Source organism: Pituophis catenifer, unplaced genomic scaffold (assembly GCF_029215685.1).
Source record: "Pituophis catenifer annectens isolate HBS135680 unplaced genomic scaffold, rPitCat1.0.hap2 SCAF_2, whole genome shotgun sequence".
Lineage (NCBI taxonomy): Eukaryota > Metazoa > Chordata > Lepidosauria > Squamata > Colubridae > Pituophis > Pituophis catenifer.
The window spans coordinates 226,459,961-226,473,568 of record NW_027256882.1 but is presented as its reverse complement, the minus strand read 5'-3'; the positions used below and the strand labels follow the sequence as shown (position 1 = coordinate 226,473,568).

General features: G+C 36.1%; 1 protein-coding gene across 1 annotated transcript in view; it reads left to right on the top strand.

Annotated features, from left to right (window-relative positions):
• Nucleotides 1-13,608, top strand: part of DOCK8 (dedicator of cytokinesis 8) — a 94,938-nt gene that overhangs the window by 21,267 nt on the left and 60,063 nt on the right. The window contains exons 5-13 of the mRNA XM_070938629.1: nt 691-814; nt 1,996-2,208; nt 3,544-3,629; nt 4,603-4,669; nt 5,861-6,010; nt 6,259-6,339; nt 7,330-7,489; nt 9,444-9,583; nt 11,130-11,220. Of these exons, the coding sequence (XP_070794730.1) occupies nt 691-814; nt 1,996-2,208; nt 3,544-3,629; nt 4,603-4,669; nt 5,861-6,010; nt 6,259-6,339; nt 7,330-7,489; nt 9,444-9,583; nt 11,130-11,220 (1,112 nt within the window). The remainder of the gene's footprint in view (nt 1-690; nt 815-1,995; nt 2,209-3,543; nt 3,630-4,602; nt 4,670-5,860; nt 6,011-6,258; nt 6,340-7,329; nt 7,490-9,443; nt 9,584-11,129; nt 11,221-13,608) is intronic.

Sequence of the window (13,608 nt, the reverse complement as noted above, 5' to 3'; positions counted from 1 at the left end):
ACCATGGGAATGTTTCTAACAACATCGGGGACACAAGGTTTTGGGGGTTGAGTGAGTGTTGGTGAGTGTTGGTGTTCTCTTGAAGAAAAAATGCATAAGAATTGCTTTCCATATTATTCTGTAGTGGTAACCCATACAGCAATAGCACCAGTGGTGGGATTCAAGTAATTTAACAACCGGTTCTCTGCCCTAATGATTTCTTCCAACGACCAGTTTGCCAAACTGCTCAGAAAGTTAACAACCGGTTCTTCCGAAGTAGTGTGAACTGGCTGAATCCCACCACTGAATGGCACTTAGATTTATATACTGCTTCACAGTGCTTTACAGTCCACTCTAAGCAGTTTACAGAATCAGCATATTGCCCCAAATAATCTAGGTCCTCATTTTACCGACCTCAGAAGGATGGAAGGCTGAGTCAACCTTGAGTCTGGTGAGATTCAAATTGCCAAACTGCAGGCAGCTGGCAGTCAGCAGAAGTAGAAGTAGCCTGCAGTACTGCATTCTAACCACTGCACCACCATGCCTCTTCTATATAGTAATTTATTATAACTTTGTATTCCATTTAAGCAGTTCTTAAATTAATTTGGGGTATTGTATATTTTTTTATAGAATTTATTTACATGACAGCAATTGATATTTCATTTTGTCTCTTTTTCTAAAACTGAAATCTAATTGGCTATTTTACTAAAGAAATCAAGGAAGCAATGAGGCTTATAACTTCATGAAAACAGGATCCAGAACAGATTTCCACAAAAGCCTTCGAAAGCAAACATTTGAGTCTGAAACAGTGGATTTTCATGATTCCAGTTATCAGGTACACTTAGGAATAGCCTTGAAAGAATACTTTGAAAAGAAAATGGAGCAGTAGGCAGTGGTGGAGCAAAGTGGCCATTGGGAGGAACCTTTTTTCCTAACAATGCCTTGGGAGCATTTGTGCGTCATGCTACAGGACCACTTAAATGACACATCTGAATTTCCTTCCCAAATTAGAAAGAATAGCACCAAGTTGATGAGGGAACATGAAAAGTAATGAAACATTCTTTTTAAGTAGTGTGGAATAAGAGAAGAAAGTCACCTTATCTTTAAATATTAAGCTCTATAACAGGGGGGTCCAATCTTGTCAATTTTTAAGACTTGTCAATTTCAACTGGAAACCATGGAATTCCGGAAGTTGAAGTCTACAAGTCTTAAAGTTGCCAAATTTTGACACTCCTGCTCTATAGCAATCCAAGAATTCTTAAATCTTCTCCCAAAGTATCTGATATGTTTCTTGTTCTACTGTTTTTTCATATAAACAAAATCTTGAGACTCTTTGTTGCAGAGAAAAGCAACAAAGACGATTGGGGGACTGGAGCCAAAAAAAACCCTGAAATGTTGCAGGAAGTGGGTATATCTAGTCTAATGAAGAGAAGTATTAGGGGTGACATGATAACAATAGAGTTCCAACCTAGAATTAAGGAGACATTTCCTCACAATTAGAATGATTAATCAGTAGAATGACTTCCATACAGAAGTTATGGGCATTCCAAAACTGGAGGTTTTTAAGAAGAGATTGGACAGCCATTTGTCTGAAACGGTATAGGATTTCCTGCTTGAGCAGGAGCTAGAAGACCAACTCTGTTATTCCATTATGCTGCATGAAAAAAATGGCTCTGTTAAAAGGAGAGTTAATAGTTCCATTTAACATTTATTTGATGGTATTGAAATTCTTGCAACGGATAAGTATAGAAATATCACACAGAAATATGATAGAAATATTCAGTATTGCAATAGTGACGAATATCTGTAGCTCAGGTGTAGGATGATGGTGAAGGTTTGTTCTCCAAGCTTGTGGGTTGGTTTCTGAACATTTCGTTACCAGGCTAGGTAACATCTTCAGTGGAGTTTAGGGGAGTTTTTCATTCGGAAAACAACCCACAAGCTCAGAGAACAAACTTTTACCCTCAATATTCAGTATGTTTAATCTGTTCAACTATTCTCTATTTGCTTGAGCAGACAGGTCCCAGGCACTTACAGGTTCTCTGTGATGAATCCAGTAAAACCACCTTGACATCTGGAGAAGTTTGCTTGCGCAGCCTACCACTTGATCCCCGATTGACCAACCTACTGCAGACTGCTAAAGCAGAAGACATTCAAAGGCAAAATGAAGAGGCACGGCAAGCCAACAGGCCTACTGAGTTGTTTGCTCTGTATCCCAGTATAGATGAGGTAAGCCGCATATTTTCTGTCACAATTATACTTCAACCATCCGGGTTTTCAAAGGAACTACAGTATAATACAAAGGATGGTATATTTTAGACATTAATTCCATCCAGCCCAGTTGGTGTAATTAAGCTATGGCAATTGTAGTTCAAAAAAAATTGAAGAAAAAGAAGCAACAAAGATGATAAAGAATCTCTGGAGGCTAAATCATTAAGGGAAATAGATATATAAAGCCTAACAAAGAGAAAGACTAAGGGTGATACGATAGCAGATTTCTAGACTTGAAGATATCGACCCTGAAGCTGACATATGTGTAGCCATGTTTTATTGTAGTCATTTTCTATTCTTTTTCTAAGCTTTTTCTAGGTATTCTGTAAGGGGATCTAACAAGGCTTCAGGCTCGCCACATTCTAGCAGTAGGAAGGGGGGTTGCAGAGATAAGGGGAATGTTATGGCTAGGTAGCATTCTTTCCTGTGGGAAAAGAGAATGTGCCTGCAGATGGCTGAAGGTGGAGTTTGAAGTCACCAGACAGTTGGACTGTGAGCTGATTGGAGAATGTGACTCTGGGAGGAAGTTTCAAACTTTTGCTTTTTACTGGGTGTAATTCCGGGGTTTGGTCAGAAACCTTGCCAATTTGATATGTTCCTAATAAATGGACTTTGATTGAATATGACTGCCTTGGATTATTCATTTGGGGAACTTATTACTTGGAAGCCTGACAGAGGAGCTGTCACAGAAAAGAGGGCATTGATGTATTCTCCATAGCACTCAAGGGTAGGACAAGAAGCAATGGGTGAGTTAAGAGAAATCCAACCTGGAACTGAGGAGAAATTTCATGACAGTGAAAACAATTAACAAATGGAACAGCTTCCCTCCCAGAGTTGTGGATGCTCCTTTGCTAGAGTTTTTCAAGAAAAGATTGGACAACCATTTGTCCAGGATGATATAAGGTCTTATAAGGGGTTGGACTAGAAGACCTCTAAGGTCCCTTCCAGCTGTAGGATTCTATGATTGTATAAGTTATTTGGGACAAGTCCTAAAGGCTTGATAGAATGCTTTGAATGGCTGATTGCTGAATTGCATACCAGTACAACTGCAGCTCCTGCAACAATGATGTAAAGTCTTTGTATCATAATTGCACCTGCGACTGTGCAGACTGCTGCATTCTAAACAAACTCCCCTGGCTTTACTATAATTCTGATGACTTCCTACATTTTCTGTGTTAATTTTTTGCCTGATTGTAAAGTTAGAAATGAAGGGATGGTAATAGATGATGTCAGTCAAAGTACAGGAAGCTAAAATGAACCAAAACAAATAACTGTTCTTAATGTCTTTAATAGGAGGATTCTGTACAAATACGACCAATACCCGAATGCCCAAAGGAGTATCTAGGTAATAGGATATTAGTGAAAATACAGACACTGAAGTAAGTTCTACATTATTGGTGCAAATGGGACATTTTTAGGGATTTGGGTCGATCAGATGGCATATAGAGCAACCCACATAACAGAATGATGGAATGAAATCTATAAAGTAGAAAGCAGGAAAATGACAGATGTAAAACAAATTTCCTCCATGTGCTAGTTTTCTTCATTCAGAAAACTTTTTTTTTATTTAGGAAAGCACTTTAAAAACTTACCATGTGCAGTAGATAAAACACTATATAAAGTTCTCTATTTCTGCTTATTCTGATCTTTGTATATGTCTATCTAGTAAGAGTTATCTAGCCATGTTATGTTCTTTTAAAAATTAGTTTTGATTTTGGGTCTAGTACTTATCATGTTTAACTGAAGTTTAACATGCCTCATGAGTTAAACACATTTCATCTTTGTTAACATCGCTGCATTTTTTTTAGAATGATAAAATGTAAAATGCTGTCCCTGTTGTTCTACCTTATGAAGAAATTATCAGGATGGCTGCAAAAACCTCTGTATCGTTATAGGTGGTGTCACTATGGGTGGGGGTTCTAGATCTAGATGAAATAGGATCAGCAACCAGCTTGGTAGCATCTTCTTCCCTCAGATTAGTTAGATCCCATTTGTTCTGTTCTCAAAAGATTTGGTTTATAAAGGGAAATGGGATCATCTATTTATTTATCATTAATTGATTATTAAGTGATAATTATTTTGTTGTTGGAAATAACAAACATGTCTCTGCTCATAGAAAATTAGATTCCATTCAAAACAATAGGAAAAAAAACCCAGCCACTGTATATAGTGGTACTTATATATACGTTTTGAAATTGTTTAATGTTGGCACTGAGGATTAAGTAGATAAAGCAAGACTAAGTTTTGAGTTAATTTTTCCAGTACATGTATTATTTTAAGTAGCCATTGTCCTTGATTTCATGTCACATGAATTATTTTATTATTAGTTAGTGCCTTATTTTTTCCTTGCAGATTTGAAATTGAAATCGAGCCATTATTTGTAACCTTAGCTCTTTATGATATAAGAGAAAGGAAAAAGGTAAGAGTGTAGCAGCACTATTTTCATTTAAATGCAATGTTTAATATTTTGCTGAGATCTTGGGTATTTGCTAAGCTTGGTTTCCTTCTTGCAGAAGTTTCATTGCCAAAGTAGACATCATTGTTACTTTTTGACACAGGGAGACAGAGTTTGCTGGCTTTCTATGTGTGATCAGGATTGTTCTGATTTATGTACTGTTTCTCATTAGCCTATCTGAGTTGGTTGGCTAAATTGTTTTCTCTTCAATAGTTTCTGCCTATGGTTAATATTTTTTATATTTCACTGTAAAAGCCATACATTGGAAGGTTATAAGTAACTTTTGGGCAATATGAAAATCTAAAGACAAAAGGTTTGGAGTTTCATCTCCATCCACCCTGGCTGCCAAGATATTGTGCAACAGGATTGAAACTTCCTGGATAGCCAAGGAAAATAAAAGGTAGATTTACAAGTTATGCTTTGATCCAAGGGAATGAGAATTGAGTCTGAATTACTTTGTTCTACTTCATGATTTGAAGAAATTATTTTGTTGTACCTCATGAGGTGTGGACATACAGAAATAAATTTTCAACAACTGCCTATAGTTTTGTGAAATTTAATTAGCTAATATTTTATTTTATGATTTTATTCAATACTCATGTAGCCTGTCATGATCAACATGACTCTTAGTAGATTGTAGTACTCTATATAATACAAAATAAGCAATGACTGTAGTAATTTCTAGAATTTGCCTTTTCTTTTAGTCATTTATTCATCAATTTTTGGATGGTAGGTGAGTGGGAGATTCTATATATTATTTTATTGGACAGGCAATTTTGCTTATAACTGCCCAATAATCCTTTGAATGGGAAGTTAACATTAGAAAATGCATGGCTCTGCTGTTTCCTAAGCCACAACATTCATGGAATCAAGCAATTAGTTCTGCATTTTAACGTATACCCCCCAAAAATGTATATTGTATAATGTTTATGGAGATTCTCAGTTATTCAAGTCATGGTTGTCCCAAAAGTGCTTTTTGCAAGAGGCAACTGGACTTTCTGGTTTTTCTTTGAAGACATTTTGCTTCTTATCCAAGAAGCTCCTTCAGGTCATATAGTATAATCATTATGTGAAGTTTCCAAAAGATGCAGTTATTATTACGGCAATATTGTAGGATGCATGCTGTAACTGACACGGAATGCATTTCTTTTTAAGATCTCTGAAAGTTTTCATTGTGATTTGAACTCCGAACAATTCAAAGGGTTTTTGCGATCCCATACACCGTGTATTGACTCCTCCACTCAGGCTAGGGCTGCTGTATTTTCGGTAACATATCCTTCATCAGATATCTATCTTGTGCTGAAGGTGAGTCATATTATTTGTATTCTAATGATGGTGTCTTTCTTATTCTTACTTTTTGACTAGAGCCAGACAGAGTTGGCTGTAATGGAAGCAAGCAAGACAGCATATACCAACATTGACTAGCCTAGTGCATTCTGGTGGTGATAGCCCACAGTTCTTTTGATTTCTAGGCAACATGGCATTGGTTATTCTGGATAGAACTATTATTAAAATTTTGTTGTTAATTAGATTCTCTCTCTTTTTTTTGGTAGATTGAAAAAGTCCTTCAGCAAGGAGAAATTGGAGATTGTGCAGAACCCTATATCTTTCTAAAAGAAAGTGAAAGTGGAAAGGTAGATAATAAAAGTTTTTAACTGGAACTGCAAATCTATTACCCTGATAATAGGGATATTTATGTAGCCATCTTTCTGTATTCTTGAGATTTAAAGTGTTATTTCAAGGTGTAGTTTTTCTTCCCATGTCTTGAAATGTACATAATCAAATACTCAACGATTGATCTTATCACACAATTTTTATTCTAAAAATATTGCTATACAAATATAGCAGTCTTATAAGATAATATCTGTCCTAGGATGTAAGCTTGCATTCTCCAATAATTGAAAAATTAGCTCAAAGTACAGTTAATCCTTGACTAATGACCACAATTGAGTCCAAAATGTCCATTGCTAAACAAGATAGTTAAGTGAAGGTTGCCTTGTTTATTACTTTTCTTGCCACAGTTTTTAAGTGAATCACTGCAGTTGTTTAGTTAATAATGAGGTTGTTAAATTAATCAGGCTTCCCCATTGATTTTGCTTGTCAAAAGATTGCAAAAGGTGATAACACGACCATAGGAAACTCCATTAAGTGTGAAAAACAGTCATAAGTCACTTTTTTCAGTGCCACTGTGACTTTGAACAGTCACTAAACAAAGGTTGTAAGTCAAGGACTACCTATATGTCAGACTTATGTAAATTTCTAACCTTACAAACCCGATTAATACTAGGACTGTTACAATGAATTTGCAATCTCATCTGATGATGTAACATCTGGGATACCAGATTTAAATTTCATAAATAAATCTCTGGTTTCCCATTTGATTGTTACTCTCAGTTTCTTTGCACTGATATTTTAAACATAACACCTAACTTCTGCCTACTGTTTATTGAATGAGGCTTTAGTTGACTAGATTTGTCCCTGACTCTGTTGGCTTTTGCTTTAAGTTACAATTCTGCAAAAAAATTATGGTATGACCGCCATGACAACATGTTAGGTCATTTCTTTTCTGTTTAATTGATTTTTATGATTTTTGACCAACATATATTTTTCTGCCTATTTTTTAGACTAAGGAAAAGATTGAGAAATTAAAACAACAAGCAGAGAACTTTTGTCAACGTTTAGGAAAGTACCGCATGCCTTTTGCTTGGATACCTATAAATTTAGCAAGTTTCTTTAGTATTCCAACACTTGAGAAAGATATAGCTGAGTTAGAAGTTTTAAATGGTAAGTTTAAATATGACTGTGTATATATCTTATAATTCATCCTAAATACTGCAATTAACTATTTCCTACTAACTATATAAACACATAAAATGCCATTATTTCTATTCTACTTTATAATGAAAATGTCTACTCTCTCTTAATTATGTAATTTTATAACCGTACTAATGGACAAAATATATAACCGTACATACTGAACAAAAATTGAAGGATATCCTTAACTAGCTAGCTAGTTAAGCAAGTTTAATAAGTAGTGTTCTGGCATGGAAGCTAATCCTCATAATTGATGGACAATTGAAAAAAAAAATCTCTTCATGGTGTTTTGTTTCTGTCACTACCGTAATATATTATACTTTATATACTCTATATCATCACCCTGCTAAACAAATAATTCCCTCAACACTGTCAAACTATTCACTAAGTCTGCATTACTATTAATCTTCTCATCGTTCCTATCACCCATCTCCTCCCATTTATGACTGTATGACTGTAACTTTGTTGCTTATATTCTTACGACTTATATTGTTTCTTAGTATTTGATTGCTTATTTGTACTCTATAACTATCATTAAGTGTTGTACCTTATGATTCTTGATGAATGTATCTTTTCTTTTTATGTACACTGAGAGCATAGGCACCAAAGACAAATTCCTTGTGTGTCCAATCACTCTTGGCCAGTAAAGAATTCTAATCTAATCTAATCTAATCTAATCTAATCTAATCATTAAAGAGTTGGATCCAAAGATTTTTTTTAGCTGATCCAAAGACCCTTGCTCTGGAAATAATAGTTCAGTTGCAGGAAAACTCCTACTACTACCTCATCCTTTTGCCTTATTAAAAGATTAATCTTTGAACATGCACTCGTGATAAAAAAGGATGTGTTTATTGGCACTATACTTTATACTGTATTAAGTCATCACCGTAGCATCTTCAACATTCTAGCATACAAACTAATTATTAATCCTGTAAGAGGTTGAGCAAATTACCAGGTTTCATCCTTTGTTTTCATTTAAAATGGCAGTATATCCTACAGGTTTGTTGCATAAATGAGATCACAGGTAGTCCTTGACTTACGACCAAAATTGAGTCCAAATTTTGAGTCCAAAATTTCTTTGTTAAGTGAGACATTAAATGTCACTTCATGGGACATTAAATGGGGTAAATGAATTTTGCCCCATTTTATGGTTTTTCTTGCCACAGTTGTTAAATGATTCATTGCAGTTGATAAGTAGTAACCCAGTTGTTAAGTGAATCTGGTTTTCCCCATTGAATTTGTTTGTCAGAAGGTCACAAAAGATGTTCACATGACCTTGGGACACAGCAAAGGTCATAAATATGAGTCAGTTGCCAAGCATCTGAATTTTGATAACATGATCATGGGTATGCTGCAAAGGTTGTAATTGTGAAAAATGGGTATAAGTCACATTTGTCAGTGCGATTGTAACTTTGAATGGTCACAGAATGAACTGTTGTAAATTGAGGACTATCTGTAATGAGATTCTAACTCTTTATATATAGCTAAATATATATAAATTTATACATATATATAACAGTTCATTTAGTGACTGTTCAAACTCACAATGGCAATGAAAAAAGTGACTTATCATTTTTCACTCTCAGTGTCCCTGGGTCATGTAAAGTCCTTTTGCAACCTTCTGACAAACGAAATCAATGGGGAAGCCAGAATAACCTAACAATGTGTGACTAAATTAACACCTGCAGTGATTCACTTAACAAGCAAGAATAAGCACTTCACTTCACTAGCAAGAAAAGTCATAAAATGGAGCAAAACTCACTTAAGAAATGTCTCACTTAGCAACAACTATTTTGGGCTCAATTGTGATCATAAATCAAGAACTACCTGTAATTAATTTTCTGAAATAGTACAATGTAGCAATAGCTACGATTTCCTTTTTCATTAAGCCAAGTAAAATCCAATTAAAATTTCACATTTGAAGGAAAAGGGTCTTGTGGCGATCGAAAAACATTGACGCTGCCATCTAGAAGATATTCTGAAAGAGGCCTTGGCTCAGATGACATTCCTGGCCTGGTGAACTTCAGAACCACCACTCTGACTCTCAACACTTTTTTTAAACAGGTACAGTACACTGTTGGGAAGTTCTTCCACATGAGTAATTCCAAGGGCCATTCCTTGTTGTGGTAGTATAAAGGGATTCTAAGTACTGGTCTGGCCATATTGCTATGATTTATAGACCTCTAACTTTTGTCAAAATAGATTGGTAAGGTAGAACAGAAGCCCCCAACCTTTTGGGCTCCAGGGATCAGTGGAGGGAGGTTTTTCCATTTCACGGATGTGGCTTTGCTTGTTTGCATGGACCAGTTGCTGGCATGCGGGGCCCGGTTCTAGAATGTTGGCTAATCAGAAATTGGCCAATGTTTTTTGATGATGATGATGATGTATAACTCCTATTTGGCAAGAATATATGAGAGTCTATGGTCATCTCTAGATTAGCGGTCCTACTTTTCACAGAATAGACTGATTACATGGGATAAAAATAAGCTTTGGTTACACTGTTACAGTCAGCAAGGAATACTGCACAAATATAGCACAAATATGGCACAAATATAGTCTACAACTTACCTAACTTTCTAAAAAGTGTTATAATAAAACCTTGATTGATTAATGCTATGATGGACTGCAGAGACCAGTAGTTTTGGAAGATTATAATCTGGAATATAAAAGGAAAAAATGATAAAGGTTGGAATGAAGGTGAACTATGTTGTAGAATGTACTTGATGAATACATTCAGGAAAGGGAAGGGAGGGCATAGATTAAATAATCTGAGATGATTGGAAAAATATGAATTACTGTAGTATCATCTAAATAGTTGTCAGTACATATGAAAGTAGGAATTAGGTTGCATTAGGTTGGCAGAAAGTTGCAAATGGTGATCATGTGACTGTGGGACCCTGCAACCACATGGGATATGCCTAACAACAGCAAGTGGACTCCTGGAACTGCTATTGTAGGTCAGCATACTCATGTGACTTCATATATTATGATTGTGTCACTAAGTGATGGAATTCCTGGTACCAATTACCATTAGTAAGCGAGGACTTTACCAATTTATTGGTAAACAAGGACTATCTGTACATAAATATCTGGACTGTTGAGCAACCTAATTGGTATTTGTGGGCATCTACTCAGAAAAAAAGACTATTTAAAATCATGGTTTAAACATAAATCTTTTCATCCAAATGTGTGGAAAAGAAAGAAATTTAATATAAAAGTGTGATTCGTTTGTTTCTTTATTAGAAATGTTTAAGAAAATTAATGAAGAATAAAAAGTTGATGAAAAGTTCTGAAAGTGAGAAAAATCACTTTCTTTTAGCCCTGTCAAGAATAGATTTTGGGGGGAAAATATGGCAAGAAAGGAAAGATGTAAAAGAAAGCAGAGTAGAAGTAAAATAAGTTCAGGAAGAGAAAACGTGTGTCCTCTATGAAAAATTATTAAAAGATAAATTTATTTCTCAATACTGTAGAATAAATGGAAACCAGAAACAAGGAAACTGACATGGTCAATAAATTTAAGTCATACAATATATTTTTATATGTAGTTTATTACAAATAAAGATGCAACTTAGTTTTCAACAGATCATATTCAATAACTTGCTCATTCCAGGAAGGAGACAGGCTTAGTGATGAAGACTTATTCAAGTTTTTAGCTGACTACAAAAAGTCTTCGTTGCAGAGAAGAACAAAGTCTATACCAGGTATGCTTAATATTAATATTAGATACTCATACTATATACTGGCCAAATCTCACCTATTTTTGAATAACCATTTTTCCCCAAGAAAAACAATGGCTTATTTATTAAATTTCTTCTGCTCAAATGCTTGAGGGAACTACAATTTAATATGAGCACTGTAAGAAGCCAACAAGCAAAAGTAAGGATGAGCTTTTCGCCTGGCCCTAATCGGGTTGTTTCCATTAATAACATCTGGACAGGTTTGTTGTAAAATATCATTCAAAATTTGCTGTAATATGACTTATCACCCCAGAACAGTGGTGGGTTGCCCCAGGTTCGCACTGGTTCTATAGAACCGGTAGTAAAACCGGCAGGAGGCTCCGCCCACCGATCCCGACGTCACCAAAATGCTTCTGCGCATGCGCAGAAGAGCGCGCACACATGCGAGCGAAGCAAGTGCATGCACGCGGCCCCACTGCGAACTGGTAGTAAAGGTAAGTAGAACCCACCCCTGCCCCAGAATATTTTACTCTCTGGCCTTGAAAGAGCTAATTACCAGTAAGTTTTGGGCAAATTGAGGACACAGAATTCCAAAATGATTTGAGTCCAATCACAAACATCTACTGAGCCTTAAGAAGATGCCCAGAGAGCTTTCTTACAAACAGCTTAAGTTTACTTATTCTGAATAATATTAGGAATTCTGTAAAGCTTAATTTAATAGAGCTGTCTTGGCACTTTTAGATAATAGATGTAACAATACCCCTCAAGATAATATGTCATTTAAATCTAGGAAGGTTGAATTAATTAAACATGTTTTTTGCATGTTTTATTCATGTGATCTTGATAGAATCCAGATCACATGAAGTGTTGATATCACTTTATAATGCCTTGGTAAGACCACACTTGGAATACTGCATTCAGTTTTGGTCGCCATGATGTAAAAAAGATGTTGAGACCTTAGAAAGATTGCAGAGAAGAGCAACAAAGATGATTAGGGGACTGGAGGTTATAACATATAAAGAACAGTTGCTGGAATCGGATGTCTAGTTTAATGAAAAGAAGGACTAGGAGTGACATGATAGCAGTGATCCAAAATCTCAGGGGTTGCTACAGAAAAGAGGGAGTCAAACTATTCTCCATAGCACCTGAAGTTCAAGAAGCAATGGGTGGAAACTAATCAAGGAGAGAACTAAGAGATTTCCTGACAGTTAGAACAATTAATCAGTGGAACAACTTGCCTCCAGAAGTTGTGAATTCTCCAACACTGGGCGTTTTTAAGAAGAGATTGGACAGCCATTTGTCTGAAATGGTATAGAATTTCCTGCCTGAGCAGGGGGTTGGACCAGTAGTGGGTTTCAAATCCCGTTGCTACCAGTTCACTCGTGGGTGCACGCACGCACAACACTACTGTAAATACGCAGAGACGTCCGGGCGGGTGGGTGGAGCTACTAGACTAGAAGACCTTCCCTTCCAACTCTATTATTCTGTTCTGTTCTGTTTATTCTGATTTTAAATCAATCTTAATTCAGCCCTTAATGATAATAAAAACACATACCAGGCGACTGAATAACTTTTACATTAAAACATTTTCTGCATATTTAGTCACATAAATTTGCTTTTTAGCAAAAAGAGCTTGCTGGATTATGGAATTTTTTAAATGATTGAGGTGAAGTAAATTACAATGTTTTAAGTTTGGTTTTTGTGGTTTGTATTTTTGTGTGACTCTGACTTAAGACCAGGGGTGAAATCTAAAATTTGTTACTACCGGTTCTGTGGGTGTGGCTTGGTGGTGGTGGTATAATGTGACTGGGTGGGCGTGCCCAATTTGTTTTTTTAACTTTTAAAACCATTTTTTCTACAACCTCTTCGCTGAAGAGGTTGTAAAAAAAATGCTTTCAAATGCCTCTGACGATCCAAGCTCTGACGATCCCAGCTGAGTTGCCTGAACGTCAGAGAGTTTTTTAAAAACTCTCTGCAGATCAGGCAACTCAGCTTGGATCGTCAGAGCCATTTAAAAGAAAAAAAGCCTCTGATGATCGCGCGGCTCAGCTGGGCATGGGAGGGGCAGGGATTTTTGCTACCGGTTCTCCGAACCACCCGCTTCCATCGCTACCAGATTGGGCGAGCCGGTCCGAACCAGGAGCATTTCACCCCTGCTTAAGACCATAATAAACTACTACTTTATCAGCCAAAACCAATATTAGTTCTGCATTTTCTTTCTCAGTGTAGCCAAATGGATGTTTTGGGGATGCTTATACTGTAAGTAGGTGTTGAAGATGCAACCCCCTCCTTATTGTCCAGCAACTAGTATTTAGATACATACTGCCTCCATCCTACAGATAACACTGAGTGTTCAATTACTTGTTCTTTATGATTTTATCTAATCTCTTTTAAAGATATCCAGGTGTCCTT